Source organism: Eschscholzia californica, unplaced genomic scaffold (genome assembly GCF_041429995.1).
Source record: "Eschscholzia californica isolate CP2 unplaced genomic scaffold, dmEscCali1.0.p SCAF_5, whole genome shotgun sequence".
In the NCBI taxonomy this organism is placed as follows: domain Eukaryota; kingdom Viridiplantae; phylum Streptophyta; class Magnoliopsida; order Ranunculales; family Papaveraceae; genus Eschscholzia; species Eschscholzia californica.
Genome location: NW_028238472.1, coordinates 47,531,851 through 47,553,389, shown reverse-complemented (window position 1 = coordinate 47,553,389; position 21,539 = coordinate 47,531,851). Strand labels below are relative to the sequence as shown.

Here is a 21,539-nt window from a genome sequence, read left to right as displayed (position 1 = left end):
TTTTAGCGAAAAAAAGAAATTATTTTTTCCTAAATGCTGAAACCATGATTTCGTGACTTTCGTATAAATTACTTCTAAAAAAACTAAGTTGTAATTTGTAAAGAAACATATTTGGCTCTTTTGTCACTATCAACACCACCTATTTTAAAAAATAAAAAATAACATTCACCACCATCACAACCATCGCTCCTCCACTTCCGTCACAACAACCACTCTACCACCACTCTGCCACCACTCAACGATCATTACAACCACTTCAACACCTCCGCTGCACCACCACCACCTGTACAAAACTCGGATTTAATCGAGTCTTTCAGGTTTGAAACCTCAATGACCGAGATAGGTGCGAACCAGGTAGTGAAAGCAGTTACTGGAGGCTGCCTATAGAGGCCAAGAGCAGACTGCTGAGGTCTGGTATATGGGAATTCGGTGTACACTCACCATTTCTATTCCACTTGATGAATTTACTTTCTGAAACCAAGTTCATCTCGCACCCACCGCCCATTCCTGGTCGGAGAGATTAAAAACTTCCCCAACATCCCACCCACCCGATAGTCCACCTCTCCAGAACTTGGGCTTCCCCAACATCCCACCTGCCCGATAGTCCACCTCTCCAGAACTTGGGCTTCCCCAACATCCCACCCGCCCAATAATCTACCTCTCCAAAACTTGGGAACTACTCGTTAACCACTCTCCTTTGTTGGCAGGAACATTGAAGTGCGGAGCATTTCGGGTGCAAAAAACGGGTGGTAAGACTTCTACTGCAGCAGTTGTTTGATGTGTAGAAGAATAAGTATAGGTAAAACTAGAGAGTAAATCCAATTTTTCGTACACAGACAGTAACCTATCTACACAAGCATCCATGTCATCTAAAAGTTTCTTACCTTATCTTCATCCATTCGATATTGCAAGTCAAAAAACACAAGTAACAACCTCTACCATCTGAAATCCGAATCATAGAGATAAAAGGAGAACAAACAGAAACATCTGCCAATTGATTAAGTTCTTAGAAACCATTCATATCTACAATTCTTTGCAGAGTTCCTTCTCAATAAAGATAGAAGAACCCTCCCAAGACAGGAAATCATCTCTTTCTTCCTTGTCCATATTTACACTTGATATAATCCCAATTTATGACTAATTCATAAGTGTTCCACAGTTCGATTTGACCTCCAAAGGCCAATAAATTTTGAACTTTTTCCAGACTACCCATGGAACCAAAATGGAATTAATCAAAAAAAATTTAGAAACATAATCTCCACCTCATCCATCCCTCTCTCTTCTATTTCATCACCTCTTTCCTCTACTTCATCCCTCTCGCCGCCTCATCATCTTCTTTGGTGAAGGTCGTCGACGGCCAAAGTTTTTGACAACCGGCCGGCGACCTTCAAACTTAAAAATAATTGTTTCTTCTTCTTTCTCTGTCTCTTTATCCCAAACCTTAGATCTAGTTTAGGGAAACCCAAGCCAAGGTTGTTGAAGCTTCACTCTTCAACAGTCTATTTCAGACTGTCTCAATCCGCGGACTTAGGACTGCTCGGTGTGAGACACAGAGAGTGGAAAGAGAGGGGTGTGCTAAGAGTAAAAGGACATAGCGCCTTTAGAGGAACTTGGTAAAAACCCTATCTAATATCTTTGGAAAAAGTCATGTCATTTTCTTCTCGAAATAGACGGCCAGATTATAAAGACAACATTGGTCCCCAAAAAATCTTTCTAAATTTTCGGCCCATAAAAAACTCAAAAATGTACATAACTTAACCTACTTATCAGACGATAAGTAAACCACCTTATCACACTCCTCCTATATATTTTTACCTTCACTCTTTCATCTCGTAATCGTCGTCCCTCACCGCATTCCTTCTCTTCACTTTCAATTCCTCTAATTTCAGTTTCTCTCTCTAAAATCTTTCGATCCTCCAAATTTTCTGTTGATTTCTTCTTCCTTTGAAGTTCTTGTGAGTTTCATTTTCCTCTGTTTCATTATTCATTTCTATGGTTCTTTTTAAGTTATTTGATTGTTTATGTTACTGATTTTGATTATCAAAACCTAGAGATCTAATTTCATTCTTATAATTATTGATCTATTTAATCTCTTGTTGGATCGGTGAAGATCTTTTAGAATTCTAGTTCAGATTCAATTTTTACATGTTCATGGATTTTTTTAGTTTTCTGTTTGATTGATGAAGATTATCACTTAATCTTTTTTGTTTCAGATGGATAAAGATCTCATCTTTAGGGTTCTTGAGTTCCTTAATGATCATAACTACAAGGAATCTGTTCTCATGTGAGCTTAATTAATTATCTGCTAATTTTTCAATTATTATTAATTAATTTATGGAGTATGTTTTTATTTATTTACTGATTTAATTTCATTTTGGTTTGGATAGGATGGGACAAGAATCAGGTCTTTTCTTAAGCCTAAATTATGTTGAAGAAGAAGTACAAAAAGGGAACTTGGATGAAGTAGAGAAATATCTTTTTAGTTTTACAAAACTAGACGAAAATCGAATTTCCATTAAGATTTTCTTTGAAATTAGAAAGCATAAATATCTTGAGGCATTAGAGAAGTAAGCTTTTGATTTTCAAAAGTCTTTTTTTTTTTTTTCTGAATTTTCATTACTTATTGTGAACTAAAAAAAAGTTTTTTTTTTTTCTAGGAGAGATGTTGAGAAGGCTTGTTTTATTCTAAAACATGATTTGAAGGTATTTGAGACATATAATAAGGATTTGTTCATGAAAATGACCGAGCTAATCACATTAGAAGATTTCAGGTATAGTCAAAATTACTAGAGTTTTATTTTCTTAATTATATATGAAATTTGAGTGAAGTTCTACATTGACAAGGGTCAGATTTTTGAATTTTTGTTCTTCTCTGAACTGTGATGTTTGACTTGTCTGAATGACTAATTTTATGTCTATTTGAAGTAGACGATTTAGATTGAGATATTGAGAAAGAAAAAAGATATCACCTTATTTAAATTCTATTATTGATTTTGTGATGGTAATTTTAAAGTTGGGTTTGGGGTTTTCTAGGACACATGAAGATCTATCTTGGTATGGAAATGGGGAATTTGAAAGAATAACTTTGTCAATTGTGCTAAAAACATTGATCAAGACCAATCCTATATTAAAAGACAAGCTAAAATTTCCTGAAAGGTAATGGTTGTTTTTATATATTTCTCATCTCCCTCGTTATTTATTGTTAAGTTTTATTCTTCACCGTAAATTTGATTAATTGTATAACTTATTATTGTATGTATATATCGAAATAAGTAAAACATAATTGTGTTATCTTGTTTGACAGCTCCAATAGACGTCTTCGTCAAGATAACGACGAACTTCAGGTACGTAAACCTACTGCCTAGTTTGTCATAAAACCGTTCAAATCATAAATATATACATATATACATGCATACGTCATAACGTGTACACGTTTAGGGTTTAAGATTTAGGGTTTAGTGTAAACTGTACTAACGTCATTGAAATTTGAACTTCTTGTGATCAGTTAATTGAAAATACAATATCAGGACAGGTTCTAACAGGTTTAGAAGAATGGTTTGATTTGTCATTGAAACCAGGTATTTGGTTTTTTGTAGTTACCCATCCTTAATATCACTTTATTTTATGAGTAAATGAGTTATACATGTACAATATTTCTAATCTATTTTATGAGTAAATGAGTTAAGTGTTGTCTTCTTCAGATGCAATTCTAAAGCTTAATAGGCTCGAACTTTCAGACGATCGTGTGCTTCCTTTGAATTCTGACAATTTCTCCGAAAGTTCTTCTCAAGCTAGCACTTCTGATAAGGTATACATTAGGACTTGGTTAGTTATTATCGGTCACGTAGTTTGATCTTGCATAAAATCAACTCTGACTTAAAATATATGCTAAGAAGTAAGTACTAAATTTAATTTGACGTGAAAATTTACGTTTATATAGGTAAATCTTCCTACTTCATCGGAAACTGAGGGTCAAAGTCAAGATGATGATTTACCAAAGACTCTTGCTTGTACACTTAAGGAACAATCCTGTATCACAAGCATGGATTTCCATCCTACACAAGAAACTTTACTTCTTGGTATTGTTTCCTTTGAACTTGAACTTTTCTCCTTCCTTTTTCTTGATATATATGATAGCTTCGAAATATATAATCCTGTTGCTTTAGTTGGTACGGATATCGGATCTATATCATTATGGGAAGTTGGATCTAGGAGGACTCTCTACCGACAAGATTTCAAGATTTGGTTTCTGCACAAGTATTCATGTACTTTCAAGGTATCTTAATTGAATAACTAGTTCGAAACTAACAAATATATGATGTTTTTATATCTGAGTAATACTACATTCTAATAAAAACATCTATGAAAACCAGTACAACATAAGAAGGCGTAAAGTTTTATCGGTTAACCGAATATTATGGAGCCCAGATGGTACAATATTTGGTAAGTATACAAAATGTTAAGTTCAATTAAACCTTCACCATAAATAACTCTGTGTAATTTAGTAACGATGGACTTTGTTCTAACAGGAGTTGCATTTTCGTACCGCGCAGTACAAATGTATCACTGCAATGGCCATCGTGTGCTGAAATACAAAGAGGTATAGTTCTAATCCTCCAAATTGGTTCGGGTCTTTCTTTTTTCTTTTCGCCAATTCTAACATAATGTCTTTAGATTGATGCTCATCCTTGTGGAGTCAACGACATAGCCTTCACTTATCGACATCAACAATTATGTTTAATAACCTGTAGTTATAATTGGCTTATTAAGGTAATAGATGTCAAATTAACCTCGTTTTTTCAAGTAAGGTAACCCTTTCATAATATAAGTTGAACTAATACTTTGTTATACTTTTAGGTGTGGAATGTCGAAACTGGACTTGTCCACCAAACTTTCGACGGTGGTGATGGACCTGTTTATTCTCTCCTTCCTCGATGCAAAAATAATATTCAAGTAAGAAATAAACTACTTCATAAGATTGAGCTTCGGAAACATCATTTTTTCATAGGTCTAATGATCTTGTTTTTCTACGTCTCAGTCAATTTTAACGAGTGGAGCCGAAGGAAAGATACAAGAATTTTTTTATGACAGTATTCATGGCACAACAACTTATGATTCTCCGGGCAGAAGATCTACAAAAATTTCTCATTCCGAGGATGGTTCAAGGTTCTATCTTTTAGACCTTTCTTTTACATTCTAGATCATTTCTTGTTGGAAATACTAATTTGAATTATAGATAGTTATGGATTGGAATCATGGAGAACTTGGAGAGTAAGGAGTTATTAGAATTATTAGTTATTATGTGATAATTTAGAGAGTCGTAAGTTACTAATCTAAAGAGTCATAGTTAATGGTCTATAGAGTCACTGTATAAGTATGAACATGAAGTTGTTGGTAAAAAAGAACAAGATATAAGAAACTATCCAAATCATAAACCAAGAAGTAAAAGAAAGCTTGTGAAAGTAAAGTGTGTTCAAGGAGCTCTGTAAGGGCATCTAGCCCGCACATCTCCAAGTTTAGTTTTTGTTAAATCTCCTTTCCTAGTCTATTATTTTACTTCCGACATTTCTCTTTCATTCTAACTTTGTCTTTGAACAATTTTAGGCTATTTCTGAGTGGGAATAGTGCATATGGGGGTGCCTACATTGTTGAGTGGGATGAACATAACCGAACACCAAAGAGGAGTTATCGAGGATTCGAAAACACTGGGTTAAACGTATTCCACATCGATATAACAAGGAATCAATATTTGGCTGTTGGTGATGAGCGAGTGATAAAATTCTGGAACATTAACAACAACAAAATGTTGACCACGGTCGACGCTGATGGAGACCTACCAGTAAGCTAAAAGTGTGGCATTATTAAATTGTTGTAACTGTTAGAAAATATTCCATTGCTGATTGAGTTTTTTTTCTTTCTTTTTTTTTCACGATTTTCAGGAAAGTCCCTGTATTCGTTTCAATAAGAATGGGAATTTGTTAGCTGTATCTTCTCTTGATAATGGAATTAAAATCTTAGCAACTATTGATGGTCTCCGGGTGTTAGATAATCAAAGAAATCCCAATGTGGCTAGAAGTTCAATAATGGTCCGTCTTTCGACTTTTTCCGATTTTTTTTGTACTTGGATGCAATTGCTTAGATTCATGTTATTCTCATTACTTTTTCAGAGACTTCCAATAAAAAATGAAAATTGTCATATTCAGTTGATGTCTAAGTAACATTTGAATTTTTTAAAAGGGTTTCAAAATTGAGGAGGTAGAAGCAGCATTAAAGAGGGAAGCAGCTTTAAAGAGTGGAGCTGCATTAGAGAGCGAACCCATGAAGATTAGTACGATTAGAGATCCGACTCATTGTCGATCATTGAAACTCTCTATATCCCTCAAACTTCCCAAGGTTGGAATCTCTTACTTGATCTTGTTACTTGTCTTATAAGTTATCACATCATATTGTTCTCCGATAGTTTCGACTACATGCTATGCGGCTATGCCCATGTAAGATGCAAACTAAGAAAAAGAGACAATAACATGACAAAGGTATATCTCACAAGTTTTTCTGATAACTTCTTGCAGATATCAAAGTTGGCATATACTAGAAAGGGCAATGGAATTGTGGCAGCAGCAGCTGAAATCCTTTTGCTATGGAAATGGGACAAAAATGATGAGAATCCTAGTGGCAATGTATTTTTTTTTCTTTCTTTTTCACTTTTTACCTATAAAAGTTGGAAACGAGCCTGTAAGTTAACAAAAAAGATTCATCATGTATAGGCGACAGCCCGTTTTTCTCCTACGGTATCTCAACCACATAATACGATGAGAAACGACGTTTATGGTACTATTCCTGAAGAAAGGGTAACTTACTTCTCAATTTCGAATGATGAAACTTGGATAGTCGCATCAACTGGGAGGAGTCTTTCTACGTTCACTTTAATCTCGGACGAATATAAGGTAAGTTTTGAATAACTTTGTATTGACGACTACGCCAACTTCTATAAATTATACTTGTTCAATAATTTTACTTGCCAATCACAGAGACTGTATACAAGAATCCGTCAACCACCAAGGGTCACTTGTATTATGTTCTTGAATAATCAAAAATGTATTATCGGCATGGAGGATGCAACTATTTTGATATTTTGTGTTTATGATGGCAAGGTACGCGTACTTGTATATATACACAAATGTATACTGCACAGTTATGGATATATATATATACACTTCGAAACCGAGTAATGTTCTGATTTATGCAGACCGAAAGTATTATTGAAGGGCACAATATCGGGAGAATCACTGGGTTAGCCTTCTGTGAAGAACATTATAAATTAGTTATCGCCGATGAAAATGCTCAGGTTTGTACTTACATTAAAAATGAAAAGTTTACTAGTAATTAACTCACTGAGATTTACACATTGGAAAAGATAAAATTACTAATTTTATTTGATCTAGATTTGTTTGAGGAATTGGGTTACTATGGTGGAAGAGGCCCATACATTTTTGGAATGTCCCATCGGGAACAAACCTGTATGTGATACGCGCCTACAGATGATGACAAATAAGAGTAACTTTCTTGTTGTGCACCAAACTCAAATCGCGATATATGCAGTGAAACAATTAGTTTGTTTAAGCCAGGTATATTTATCTACTTATCTTCATCTTGAACATGTAAATCCTGACTCGTCTAAATGGTTGACTTAGGTTAGTTTCAAAGATTATTTTTTTTGTCTGACTCGTGAATCTGACTCATTTCGCATGACTGATTTAGGCTTAAGTTTTAGCCTTGATAGACGTAATCTAAGCAGACTGAAACAGTTCGGATTCAGATGAGTCAGATTCAAAGAATAAAAATGAACACCATCTTAGTACCTTGTCCATCTTTCGACTATTTATATTTTCTTGGTTTTGCAGTGGTTAATAAGTGAATCTACTGCACCAATTACTGATGCAACATTATCATGCGACGACGCCCATGCATATGTCAGCTTTTTGGATGGAAAAGTGGGTGTATTTAAAATTGATGACTACAAGCTGGATTTACTTATTACGATTCACCCATCTGCCTATTTTCCACCAAACATAAGGTATGAATTTGCTCATTGCTTCCGTAAATTCTAAACCCTAAACAACATAGGTTAAACCCCAATGCTAAACGAAGTAACTGTCCCAATAAAGTACTAGGATAAGATCTTAGGCGGCATCACGTCAAATCATAAAAAATATGTAGTCCTAAAACAGAAGACTTCGTAATGAATGTTTTAACGTTGGTAAGTCAGAATCTCTCCCTAGACGTAAATGTAATAAACTCATAATAGATGTATAGTCGCTATCAGAAGCATGCAGATAAGGAATCAAATCATGTCGTGTCAGTAATAACCAGCCCTTCTTAAAATCAACAAAAATGCGCCAACACCCACGTTTGTTGAGCGAATATGTGCCTTTACTAGAAGACAAATAATTCACCAACTAGTCTCGTTATAAACGAAAGTTGAGTACGAAAGTTAGGATAATATATTGAATTGTTTTATGATATTCTTGGTTAGGTCATGCGGTTATAAAGTGTACCCTATTAGCATTGCTGCTCATCCCTCAAAGCCGTTCCAGTTTGCGGTGGGGCTAACAGATGGTACTGTCCATGTAGTAGAGTCTCTCAGTCCTCATGTGAAATGGGGTCTCACGGAATCTGGTGAACAATTTCCAATGCCTGCAAAATATAACGATCCGTTCGCCATCTTTGATAAGTAAAGAATTACTTATGTTTTTCATTTGCTCTCTCTCTCTTTGCACAGAGTTAACATTTGTTAGTAATTTTGAAACATCACCAGACAGTCATTGAAAATAAACTTTGTATTCGAATTCCTATTTATGATTAGAGATTATTAATATTTTTAGTATTGTGGGTTTTTTTCTCTATTAAGAGATTATTAATATTTTTGGTTGCTAGTTACCCATTCTCTCATGTGAGACTATTCTCACACGCCCTCTCACGTGTGACGTTTTTTGAGCCTAACACGTGTGTTTTTTCTTTACGAGTGACGTGGAGTACGTGCAGCTTTTAAGCCTATCACGTGTGGGCCTAGCTCTGATACCATGTTAAGTTTGTGGTCATCCAACTCAAAACCAATTGGCAATGAGTGGAGAGGACCTATACTTTATATTCTTGGTTGCTAGTTACACATTCTCTCATGTGAGACTATTCTCAGAAACCTATCCGGCTTATTTATTTCAGATTCTTCGTGACTTTTAACATGTGAATTGAGTGACTTGGAGTTATTTCGACAACGTTGGTGAATCATTTCAACTGCTAGAAATGCTCTTATAAACAATTTTATTGATTAACTTGCTTAATTTTTCTGATTTTTTTTATGATCAAAGCATATTAGGATCACTTTTATTTATACTAGAGTCTCTAGCTAACTAGGAAGATCTAGATATTTTCTTGTCTGAAATTTACAAAGCAATTACCACACTCTCTAGATTTATCTCTTTGAACATTCCAACCCAAAATAGTAAGAGGTATAATGTAGACATTTCTTAGAAATTTATTGGTAGATATTTAGGAAATTAGATGTTCGACACTCCTTTATTTGTAATTTTCATTATTGATTTCTTGAATTGATGAAACATTTTCATTAGAGTGAAGATATCTGCCAATTGCTAAACGTTGTTCGACAAACTGATGTTGAATTTTCCTCTTCTACTAAATTACGGATGAAGTGGTGTCGAAGCTCAATATGCTTCGTGTGGTTATGAAACATCGAATTTGCTATTGCCAACATATTGTCACAATAAATAGTTGTAGGATTTTTGTAAAATCAAGTCTTCCACAATTTTCTTACCCATACTGACTTGTATGTTGCATTAGTTATTGCAATATATTTTGCCATAAAAATATATCCCATGTAATTTAGTCAATATGTAGAGTAAATAATATAATAAATTTTCGGGTTTTATGCCTCTTTCATTTTGCCGGACTTTAAACCTCTTTTATTATGGTTTAAATTACACAATTATTGTGCTCTCACATCGTCATGATGTATCAGTGCCTTGTAACGACTAATGTAGATTGTAATCGATTTCTCAAAAATATATTGTGTCTGCGGATGATAATACAATAGTCTTTTGTTTTTAGTTTTAAAACCATGTAACTTTATATTCAGTCTCACCAAGAAAGTCAGTTCAACCACTGCCACTAAACTTGTTGTTATCTTCTGCCATATATTTGTTTCTTCGGACTTCTTCTGCTTCTTTGTATATACCGTAAAATCAGGCCAAAAGTTCGTTTTACTTTTGCCGATCTTGATTCCTGTGAGACCCATGAATTTTACTTGTATATTACAAAACTCCACAGGCCAAAAGTTCATCTCTATAGAAGATCGATCAATCGTTTGGATGTGAAACTTGCACAAGTCATGTATATGCAAGATTTACACACATGTTTGCGGAAGTTGACACGTAGTTGTATAATTCGGTGAATGCTGAAGTACGGAAAGCATTCACTTAATGAAATTGCTACATTAACATGTTAGATGACATGCCCGACGCCATGTCCAGTCATCTAACTGACGTGGACATAGTTGAAAGGTTGACCCGTAAATCTCAGCCATTAAAAAACCAACCGTCCAGATTGATTTTTTATCAACCAAATATTCCAAATCAGAAAAAGGTTTCTCTCTCTAGGGTTTTCAACGAGAATTTTCCGCTCACTCTTTCGCTCTCATCGGAGTTGTATCGCTTCTCTTCGGCGTTATCTAGCCCTCTCGTCAAAGTTATCTCCACCCTCAAACGAGACGCGACTTCATTTTTAACGTGAGTCTAATTAACAAAACCCTAGATTTTTATGAAGAAGACTATTTCAATGTTTTAGGGTTTGGTTAATTTTCTATTGGGTTGTGGATTAGAAGTGTTTATGGAGTGAATAAGTTCTTAGTTGTGGCCAACAACTCTTGGTTGGAGTGGTAAGAGGTAATGTCTTCCATCCTAGAGGTCAAGAGTTCGAGGTACGCTGAACAATTCAAAAAAAAAAAAGTTCTTAGTTGTGTTTAATTTTCAGATTTTTAACGTGAGTCTCTACCTTTCTTTTTATGAAAAGAATCTCTACCTATTTAGCATTCTCATTCTGATTTTTTAGACCTATTTAGTTGGGTTTAGTTTTCAGATTTTTAGACTTATCACCACGATTCGCTCTACTATGATGTGGTCTTAGGAGTGTGTTGTAAAGCAATTCCACATTGGTGGGAGACAGGTGTTTAGTGCTCCTCTTAAGAGGTTAAACACCCTTCCCTAGTGAGGCCGTGAGGTCCAGGTATGCCAAAGTGGACAGTATCACTAGCAGCCCGGAAAGCTGATCCGCACCATCCTATAACAATAGCTTCTTTTTTAGCGAAAAAAAGAAATTTTTTTCCTAAATGCTGAAACCATGATTTCGTGACTTTCGTATAAATTACTTCTAAAAAAACTAAGTTGTAAAGAAACATATTTGGCTCTTTTGTCACTATCAACACCACCTATTTTAAAAAATAAAAAATAACATTCACCACCATCACAACCACTTCACCACCATCGCTCCTCCACATCCGTCACGACAACCACTCTACCACCACTCTGCCACCACTCAACGATCATTACAACCACTTCAACACCTCCGCTGCACCACTACCACCTGTACAAAACTCGGATTTAATCGAGTCTTTCAGGTTTGAAACCTCAATGACCGAGATAGGTGCGAACCAGGTAGTGAAAGCAGTTACTGGAGGCTGCCTATAGAGGCCAAGAGCAGACTGCTGAGGTCTGGTATATGGGAATTCGGTGTACACTCACCATTTCTATTCGACTTGATGAACTTACTTTCTGAAACCAAGTTCATCTCGCACCCACCGCCCATTCCTGGTCGGAGAGATTAAAAACTTCCCCAACATCCCACCCACCCGATAGTCCACCTCTCCAGAACTTGGGCTTCCCCAACATCCCACCCGCCCAATAATTTACTTCTCCAAAACTTGGGAACTACTCGTTAACCACTCTCCTTTGTTGGCAGGAACATTGAAGTGCGGAGCATTTCGGGTGCAAAAAACGGGTGGTAAGACTTCTACTGCAGCAGTTGTTTGATGTGTAGAAGAATAAGTATAGGTAAAACTAGAGAGTAAATCCAATTTTTCGTACACAGACAGTAACCTATCTACACAAGCATCCATGTCATCTAAAAGTTTCTTACCTTATCTTCATCCATTCGATATTGCAAGTCAAAAAACACAAGTAACAACCTCTACCATCTGAAATCTGAATCATAGAGATAAAAGGAGAACAAACAGAAACATCTGCCAATTGATTAAGCTCTTAGAAACCATTCATATCTACAATTCTTTGCAGAGTTCCTTCTCAATAAAGATAGAAGAACCCTCCCAAGACAGGAAATCATCTCTTTCTTCCTTGTCCATATTTACACTTGATATAATCCCAAATCTCCATTATTTACATTTAATAGTTTCATAGACCATGACTACTTCCTTCTTATTAATTAAAGCAAATACGATAAGCTAAATTATGTACATTGTCGATCCCTAATCTTCAGATTTGCTTAAATAGTTCAGGAATTTTACTCAGGTCGGAAGTTTACCAGATTAGGGAGATCAGTGGCCTGTAGCTTCCTAATTTCAATTGCTGTAACCTTGCACGATTCAAGCGATAGTGATCTCAGGTTCTTCAAAGGCTTTAGATGTTGTAGTCCGGCGTTTGTTACTCGCGAATTTGAAACGTTCAAGGAGACCAAGGCAGTCAAACCTGTGTATCCATCGAACGAAATTTACAAGTCTCAGGTGCATAACCATGTTGATAAATTAACAAGGTATACAGTCAATTACGAAGATGGTTCTGGTTCCCCTCGGGTTCGTTTAGGGTGTTATGCAGAACCATAACCACAAAATTAGGTATAATTTGATTAGACAAGCATAATGTAACAACCTCTATCGGATTTCAATGTTTAATTATTCTCTAGTCAAATTACTAGTTAGGGTCAGTGTGCATCCAAAAAGAAAGATCTGACTTGTTTAGAGGGTCAACATACCAGAAATCAGTTCCAAGGATTTATCAGTAAGGTGGGCATTTTGTGATAGATTTAAGAGAGTGAGGGAAACAAGATCCTTAATATTCTTCACTCCAGCATCTGTTATTCCTCCACCACATATCTCTAGAGATCGCAACTGCTTGAAGTCTGCAAAGCATAAAAATGTAAAACCTAATGTTGATGCTCTCAATCGGATCTCCAAATTTCAAACACATGTAATGTAGTAACATGATAATAATTATAAAGATAATAACAATAAATAAAAAGTAAAGAAATCATACATAGCAACCACTTCGTTCCAATGTCCGTGATGCGAGCACCAAAGAGATCCAGATGAGTCAATCCAGTGATACCTGCATAATCGATCAAGCCAGGTAGTTTTGATAAAACATGTAGTAGTTTCGTGTAACAAAGACACAAGGTTGCGATAAAACCTGGTTATGTTTCGATACAACCAGAGCATAGTGTGAAACGTAAAATACGGTAGTTTTTATGAAGCCATGTAGATTTATATCTAACCAGGGTATAATTGGATTTCCAATAAAACCATGTAATGCTTTGATATGGCCAGGGCACATAACGATATGATATAACTATCTAATATGCTCCTTGAACTCCGACAACACGGCCGAAAGGGCGCATGTTATGGCTAGTACAACCAAATACTGAACGACTCCTATTCCACATTTAGCTTTTCCTGGTTCACTTCTACAGCATAACCATCAGATACAAGGTACCTTAAAAACTCTCCGAATATGAAGAAATTACGACAAACCACACTGATTTAAACACCTTGGTGGAATGATGATAAACTAGGAAAAGATCTCCTGCTTCAACACATGACAATTATAGAGCGTTCGGTTGAAGACAGATGCCATTTACATTTAGAAATTAGAAAAACTTGCCTGTAAGAGCTGAGAGTCCAATATCAGTAATTAGGCGAACATCCAGATTAAGAGATTTAAGTGAGGTCAATCCAGACAGTTTTCTTAAGCCATTGTCACTAACGGATGTGAATGACAGATTCAAACTCTGGAGATTGGCCAAACCTACACAAGCAAGGTAAATAAATAGTTTGAACCCCAAAGTATAAAATATATCACACCAAAAGAAAACCCAACTACAATTGGAAATGCATCTCAGTTTATATATATACATACACATACACATACACACACACACACATAAAACTAAACAAAATTAATTATAGAAAACCAAAGTAGAAGCTGGAACATTTACAACCTTGTACGGAATAATAAAAGTTGCAACCTGTGCATTAGCCTCTATTCTTAAGAACTATAACATAATTACGATCGAAAAGATGGGTGGAAATGCAAATACAAATAACCATGCTTACAATTTACTCCGTTTAAGTTCAGACAAAACTGTTTTTATAATAGTACTTAAGTATAGACTATCAGAGTATAATTTCAACTCTCAATACAGACACAGCATAGCAATAGGCAAAAGTTCTGTTCAAGATATCTATAATATACAGGATAAAGAAGGCTGAAACCTAACCAGCAATGTGCCTTAGCCCACCGCTTCCAACTTCCGTATCAGACAACTCCAAATTTTTCAAAAGCACGAGGCCTGACCATCAAGAACCAAATAATATACAAAAATTAGTATTAGAAAAAGAACAAAAAAGTATAAAGTAATCAATTTATGATGTATCTCGAAAGACAATAATGACGTCTATCTTCAAATCACTGTGCAGTTGTCTTCCACAACATAACTTCACATTTGTCAATCGATAACCATGATAAGAAGTAGCAAGTTGCTGAAAATGTTTCAAACAAAGGCAATGTCGTCACCTACTGATCAAGCTCTCAAGTGGTTTAAGAGGTGGAAAACTAAATTTTCCTCAGCTCCCCACTTCCCCTTGCACAGAATAAGAAATCTAAACCCAACTTCGGTAAAAGGAGAGCAACATGTGAAACAGTGAAAACAGGATTAACAAAAAAGAGTCTTAAAAAGCTACCTGCCAAATTCAAAAGGCCTTCATCACCAATCCTACATGAATCCAAGTTCAAGCTTTCCAACTTTGTCAAACCTTCAAAAGAACAAAACAAATATATTTGGTTACAATTTGAACATCTGGGTTGCATTGATCTACAGTATGCCCTAAAGCCAAACTATTATCTACAGAAGACCAGATCGTTAAATTATTTTCATAAATATCAACATTTCAGAATGCCCAAAAATCAGAACAAGATTTTCAAGAACCAAAAACTACACAGATCTCATACATGCTCGAGTAAATTTTTCTTTGTTGAAACATCATGCTCAAGTAAGTTCTTTATCTTTATATCTGCCTAGAGGTAATCAAGGTTCAAGGAATTAAGCAAGTCCATGCAGTCAGACAGAAAGTGCAGCTTAAATATCGTTTAGCTGTAAATTGATTCTAAAACCAAGTTTAGAATTGTGGACCAAGAGACTTCCTATTTGCTTTTCGTTCGTTGTTAGCCATGAGAACTAATACCCGAAAAACAAAACAAAGGTGAATATCACGACCTAGTGAAGTCAGTTACACTCTGGAAACCTATTCTCAAAGATGTATCCAAGAGTCTGCTTTATGTCCCAACTCACAAGCAAAGGTTATTGTAGGCTTCTTCATGAACCATAGCAGATGGAGTTTGTGTAGTATAATAGGCGATTTATCCCTAAAAGATTACCTGGTATATTTTTCCCTGTTTCCCACTTATCAAAACTTATTAAACACTCCACCAATATTATTACTCACGAAGACATGATACAAGCACCCTAGAAGTAGAAGAAGCGGACTACAAATTTATTGACAGACGTAGAGAGTTACCTCTAAGGCTCGACAAACATGCATTTGTAACATTATTGAACCCCAAATTCAACACCTTCAAATTCTGAAGCTCTGCACAACAAATGAAAGAAGTGATGTGATAAAATCATAAAGGTCCATAGAAGATGAGATTCAAAGATTACATTTGCACTATGAAATAAATTACGTTAAAGTGCATTTTGCTCAAAGGGATTGTGTTTCATTATTACATGCACCCTATATGATAGTCACACTCTGGCCACTGAAGTATGAATGTTACTCACCAGAAAACTTCTCGCATCCAACATCAGAAATACCACATCTGTTGAGATTTAAATACGATAGGGGAAGAGCTGTACAAACAAAGAAACTAATTACAAAAATAAGAAATAATTGGTACAAATTTTAAATCGCATATACGAAGACAAGGATTTATGAAAACCCAAGCCCATGATGGTAGGTTGATCTTCTAATTCTATGTGAGGTTCATACGGAACACCCAATATTTAAGACTTACAAGCGGTGCTTAATATGCCGTGAACATTCATAGTCCAAGTTATGTTCGATTTTGTCTATTTGGGGGGCAACCATTTAACGTAACTTCAAGGCCATAATAATTAGTCAGCGACAAATATTCGCTCTTTCGCCAAAGTTATGCGGACTACATACTACGTAAAAATTGGTTAATGATAAGCAACAATGTGGCACACAGATGTTTGATGTATTACAATTATTAGTGACGGTGATATTAGCTGGAAGTCGGCTCTATTATCATCTTCATGTGACACCCTTTGAGAGTAGTTTTTAAAAAATGGGTTGTAAAAAGGAAAAACATGGGGTATGAGTGACAACTAACACATTTATATTACAGCCTCTGCATGAACTACACTGATACTATATAACCAAGTGGATGACAACACAACAAAGAAAGCAACGAGAAGAATTTGAACCTGACATAGACCCCAAACAGGCTCCAGTAACGAGGCACCCCTCAATGTTCAACAGAATAAGTTTATACAATCCTGTCATGCACAGAATTTGAAACACCAAAAGATGATATTGACATGTTAAAGAAGAAGCTGTGGAGGGCAGCAATGCAACGAAATATAGATGCAAATATTTATTTCAAACAACAGAAAAAGGGCTACAAGCTACTGCAAAATGATTTACTTAAAGTTTCAACTGCAGAAAAAACAATTTGGAGGAAAGCCGAGACCAAGTATAGATGGTACATAAAAGAAATCCAAATACAAGTACCTTTCAAATAATCAATTCCCAGATCTGTAACCTTGTTGCAAGAAAGATGCAACTCCTTCAAGTTTGTAAGCCCTAAAAACTTTTGAACATCAGCAACCTCAATGATAATAATAACAAAGTAACACTTATCCCAGCTGAACAGTGTTTCAATTCTCAAATATATTATCTAGTAGTAGAAAAATTTGCTTGAGGGTTGAAACAATTAAATATGGTTTACTAGTTATATCCATATATGCGGTTGCAAAGGAAATTGTACAAAGCATAATCTGTCGAAAATAAATAAAAATATCTTTGACAACTGAAACAGAGGATGTTATGACTTTATCACAACTAGCATTAAGCTTCTAGAAGATTGTTAAACTCTCAATAACAAATTGTTCGAGCCTCAAATAATAAACTAGTTCAAAAATATAAGAAAAAACAACTCCGTATGCAACATCGATAAAGGTACATATATTGGTATCGGAAAAAGTATGCAGTGCTGGACACAGATTTGCAAATGGAAAAGGCAGCTAACAGATATTTATGGTTTCAGTATGCAAAATGGATCCATAGCAATAACTGAAGGCAACACTTTTACCTCTTATGCTATAAAGTACACAGAGAAAGACAAAAAAAAAAAAATATTCTGGAAAGCAAAACAAAAAAGTAAAAAATAAAATTAACAAGCGATCCTATACAGTGCAAAAAGAATGTCTCGGATATAACCAGGAGAGAGACAAAGAACAGAAAACAAGCTTTGGTGATATAGTCCAGCATGGATATCATAACAAAATGGACAATAATAACATACAAGAGTGAAGAAACAAAAATTCATGCTGTCTCAGTAGGTTTAGTAATATAAAAGGCACGCCTCGTTTCGAGGATGTCTCTGATTAAAACCATGGCACAGGACACAATGTCACATTAAATAACAAATCATCTGGAAGATTAAACAAAGTTAGAATGACAGATACCTGAAAGAGGCTGCATGTCTTCATCTGTTATGCAGTTACAACACCTGATATTTAGCGATTCAAGCTTTCTCAAACCTATCAAAGAAGAAAGGAAGTGCAGAACCCACTAGTCAGTAAAGCTGGTCAATGAGACCATCATTACTGGGAATTTTCGCTAGCATCTATTACATGGATAAGAAAATGAAAAATAAGAAGGATAAAAGATGCAATGTCTACTAGGTTAATTTAAACATCTTATACTACATAAAAGCGCCCGTATTTACATTGTGCACTTTCCCAAGTCAATGTATATCCGGAGAAACAAAATCAGAATCTGCCATGTCACGAGGCTTTGTAGAGCATAAGGGGAATTTGCAATTTGTAAGTTGGGAGTAATGCGACAAACCTGTCAGATGAACAAGCCCACCATGAATTCCCGGACACCGCTCTAAGTCCAGATTTACCAAATTCACTAAACCAGCAAAAGCACTCATTCCTTGAGCAGTGATGGCATTGTTCCTTTTAAAACTCAAAGATGTCAAGTTCGAGAAGCCTGAAAACACAAATTCCAATCCTCTCAGTTGTTAATATACCGTGGCTGGGTACGACTCAGCCAAACGAGAATGTGGAATAAAAAAAATAGGATTTAAACAAATGAAAGCAAAAAAAAAAAAGAACACTTATATAACCACTAATTGAATGAGAATACAGTACCACTAATGTGCTGTATTCCATGATCTGAAATTTGGTCGCAATAATTTAAAATTAATTCTTGAAGTTTTATGCAACTTCTAAGGACATCCAATCCAGAATCTGTTACATCGGAACCAGATATATCTACAGATAGCAAAGATGGCCCCTGGGAACAGATGACATCCATCCAACTGTCCTGGACACCAGGGTAATCTCCCAACATGACGTCCTGCGCCAAAAAGAACACTTGAGCATCGACATGCCAACTATACACTACCCGTATATACCTTGGACATGATGTCCTGCACCATAATAGTAGCTTGTAAAACATGCCCTTGACTTTTAAATCATGTACAGAAACAATACCTGGAGATCACAATTCCGGAATGCTTCGAGAGAAACATCAGTCAGACTATGGGAATTCACCAATTCATTGAAGACCTGCTGACTGATATCCCTTGGAAGCATGTTAAAGGTTTGACAATTGTCCACATAAGTATCAATGTCCTGTTAGTGAAACCCAACTCGAATATCAGAAAGAACGAGACAAAGAAATAAATGATGTGCCAAAGCAAAATAATTACCTTGCATATTTTCTGAATACATAGTTCTAAGAGAGATGGGTATTTTCCTTTTCCCTGTTGACTGTCAACACTAATTCGAGAAAATGAAGTATTAAGCCATTTTGAACTGCCGCTTTTGAAATATCTTGCAGAAGATCGTCTTTGTAAACCATCTTCATTTACTACACCTCGTTTCCTTGAACAAGCCCCTCCCATCGAGTTCAGAACTCACAGTATAAAATTTAAAGAACGATAATAGAGATTATAAAAACAGCTTATCCCCCAAATATGTCTTCCATTTCAATTCGTCCTATAAAATGAAAAGAGTTAAGAGGCAGTAAGCCAATGAAAAAAAAGGACACTGACACTTACTATAGTGGATGCAAGTTGACATTTAAAGTGCATATGAAAATCTCCATGAGCATCTCAGAAGTCAGAATATAAATCAAACTGCAGTCTTGGATATCCTAACGACCCGAATAAACTCGTTTCACGCTAATGGAAGATGGAAATCCATGTCTACTTCCTTCCAAGCATTAAGAAGGATAATCCGGTATATATAGCAGCTCGGGTACAAGATTACAAACATTATAACTTCGAAATGTAGTAAAGAAAGGTATATAGTAAACTCAAGACTTCACTTCAATTATAATCAATGACACAATTCTGTCTTAACTAATGACACAAGTTATGGTCTCCAATAGAGACAAATTATGAATCCATTTCTTACCTTGAAGGTTTCATCAAAATCTGTTTACAAGGTCCAAAAATTTGTTTAAGCCACAAAAATACTTTCCTCCTTCGATTCTATATTATCTTTCTGGAAAACTTCAAAATCACACCTTTTTATCTCGGAAGTTAGAAATAGATACATATCACTTAAAGCTCAGTCATTTTACTCTTGATTAATTAATTAATTATTAAGAAGTATAATTTAATCTACCAAGTTTTCATTATAACTATGCATAATTTCTCAATAACTTAAACTTTAATTAATTGAAGTTAGCTCAACAAATTTCATAATTTCGTGACGAAATCCACTCAGTAGTAAAATGAAAAGCAAAAAAATTATGTTTCCATGTTATCTTCCAAAACAAGCAAGTGGATCAACCAGAGGAAAAAAAAAAAATCAGCAGCTAACATGAACAAGAGAATACGGCAAAGAACAACTGGAAAATCATTTTCAAGCGATTAGAAGTAAAACAAAAAATCGCTAAAAAGGTAAAATAATCAAACGAGAAAAAAAAAAACAAGTATGCGATGATCATGAAACTTTGAGCCCTAAAAAATCAAAAGGAACAAAGAAACAACAGAGAGCTCACAAGAAGTTCATGATCAATCCTCATCTTAACGTAAATGAAGATGATCGATTATAGGTTTACTCACTTTTTCATAATCTAGGGATTGAAGGAGATGGAAGCGATCGTGAGGATCATCAGAGAGAAGCTTGAAAGACTAGAGAGAGAAGTGAGGAAGAAGCAAGAGGGAAAAAAATCATGGAACTTGAAGGCAAGTGGAAAAACCGAACCAAAGTCCGAAGCAGTTGATATGTACACGTGTTTTAAAGAGTAAGTGAAAGAGGTTCGGATAAATTTGGTTCGGAGTAATGGGATAAGGAAGGGAAAGTGTGGGTCCCGTAACAGATGCTTTTTCTTTGTTTTCTCCATCCATCCAATATCTCATTCGTATCTCTTTTCTTGAACTTACTTTAGTAGGTGATAGGGGGAGAGTCATTACTCATATATAAAGCGAGTATAATACTACTATATGAGATTTTCTTGCTTACGACTAACTCAAAATTGTGATATAGTAATACAATTTTTTTCTCCCATAATCATTTTCATGGAACTTCTGGAAATGAACTAACTTCCATGAAATTTATTTTCTCACTTGGTTTCTACTATTTTTTTCGGTTAATATGCGATAAAAGAGAGAGTCACATAAATAGGTAGAGAGACATGTGATCTAGATGATGATTATTTATTTCAAAGAGAGGAATTTAATCGTTGGGAGTCTGATTCAAGAAACTAAACAAATTGTTTGTGGTAAGATATTTTGGAAAAACAAATAGATGAACATGTCCAATTATAATATTTCATTCAAATCACAATCACTAGTACTACAAAAGTTTATTAGATTGAGACACAACAGCTCCTTCACAACAACAATCTTACAAGCAAACCATTTCTTGATTGTTAAGTCCAAAACCTTTGCTAAATCAAGCAAGCAACAATTTATGAG

At 35.3% G+C, this 21,539-nt stretch overlaps 2 protein-coding genes across 3 annotated transcripts; one reads left to right on the top strand and one right to left on the bottom strand.

Annotated features, from left to right (window-relative positions):
* Nucleotides 1–971: 971 nt before the first annotated feature.
* Nucleotides 972–21,213, bottom strand: LOC147539919 (Leucine-rich repeat family protein). 2 transcript variants are annotated; one of them, XR_015226197.1, is made up of 17 exons: nucleotides 20,685–21,128; nucleotides 19,320–19,608; nucleotides 19,102–19,242; nucleotides 18,757–18,964; nucleotides 18,449–18,595; nucleotides 18,064–18,138; nucleotides 17,108–17,179; nucleotides 16,801–16,872; nucleotides 16,135–16,203; nucleotides 15,872–15,943; nucleotides 15,038–15,109; nucleotides 14,575–14,646; nucleotides 13,959–14,102; nucleotides 13,335–13,406; nucleotides 13,054–13,200; nucleotides 12,434–12,770; nucleotides 972–1,114 (listed from the first exon to the last, which is right to left on the bottom strand). XR_015226197.1 is itself a non-coding variant. In XM_086644261.1 (16 exons), exons 2-16 carry the CDS (start codon nucleotides 19,512–19,514, stop codon nucleotides 12,586–12,588), a joined length of 1,743 nt encoding a protein of 580 aa, XP_086500387.1. In that variant the 5' UTR covers nucleotides 19,515–19,608; nucleotides 20,685–21,213; the 3' UTR covers nucleotides 12,300–12,585. The 2 variants fall into 2 exon arrangements, 1 of the variants encoding a protein (XP_086500387.1); XM_086644261.1 differs by lacking the exon at nucleotides 972–1,114 and having other exon boundaries at nucleotides 12,300–12,770; nucleotides 20,685–21,213.
* On the top strand, nucleotides 1,839–8,893 carry LOC147539920 (protein TOPLESS-like). Its single transcript, XM_086643319.1, has 25 exons — nucleotides 1,839–1,955; nucleotides 2,214–2,284; nucleotides 2,388–2,567; nucleotides 2,658–2,771; nucleotides 3,034–3,156; nucleotides 3,305–3,344; nucleotides 3,506–3,578; nucleotides 3,702–3,808; nucleotides 3,941–4,079; nucleotides 4,167–4,276; nucleotides 4,374–4,443; nucleotides 4,530–4,600; nucleotides 4,675–4,770; nucleotides 4,858–4,953; nucleotides 5,039–5,166; nucleotides 5,605–5,839; nucleotides 5,940–6,086; nucleotides 6,238–6,393; nucleotides 6,570–6,677; nucleotides 6,765–6,944; nucleotides 7,029–7,151; nucleotides 7,247–7,345; nucleotides 7,443–7,625; nucleotides 7,902–8,074; nucleotides 8,534–8,893. The coding sequence occupies exons 2-25, from the start codon at nucleotides 2,214–2,216 to the stop codon at nucleotides 8,733–8,735; spliced, it is 3,024 nt and encodes a 1,007-aa protein (XP_086499445.1). The 5' UTR covers nucleotides 1,839–1,955; the 3' UTR covers nucleotides 8,736–8,893.
* Nucleotides 21,214–21,539: the final 326 nt, after the last annotated feature.

Coding starts and splice junctions, on each gene's coding strand:
- LOC147539920 (XM_086643319.1), top strand. CDS start 2,214: ATGGATAAAGATCTCATCTTTAGGGTTCTTGAGTTCCTTAATGATCAT. Junction 2,772..3,033: donor ATCACATTAGAAGATTTCAG/GTATAGTCAAAA, acceptor GGGGTTTTCTAG/GACACATGAAGATCTATCTT. Junction 5,167..5,604: donor CATTCCGAGGATGGTTCAAG/GTTCTATCTTTT, acceptor GAACAATTTTAG/GCTATTTCTGAGTGGGAATA.
- LOC147539919 (XM_086644261.1), bottom strand. CDS start 19,514: ATGGGAGGGGCTTGTTCAAGGAAACGAGGTGTAGTAAATGAAGATGGT. Junction 13,407..13,958: donor TGGACTCTCAGCTCTTACAG/GCAAGTTTTTCT, acceptor TCGATTATGCAG/GTATCACTGGATTGACTCAT. Junction 13,201..13,334: donor TGGAACGAAGTGGTTGCTAT/GTATGATTTCTT, acceptor TATGCTTTGCAG/ACTTCAAGCAGTTGCGATCT.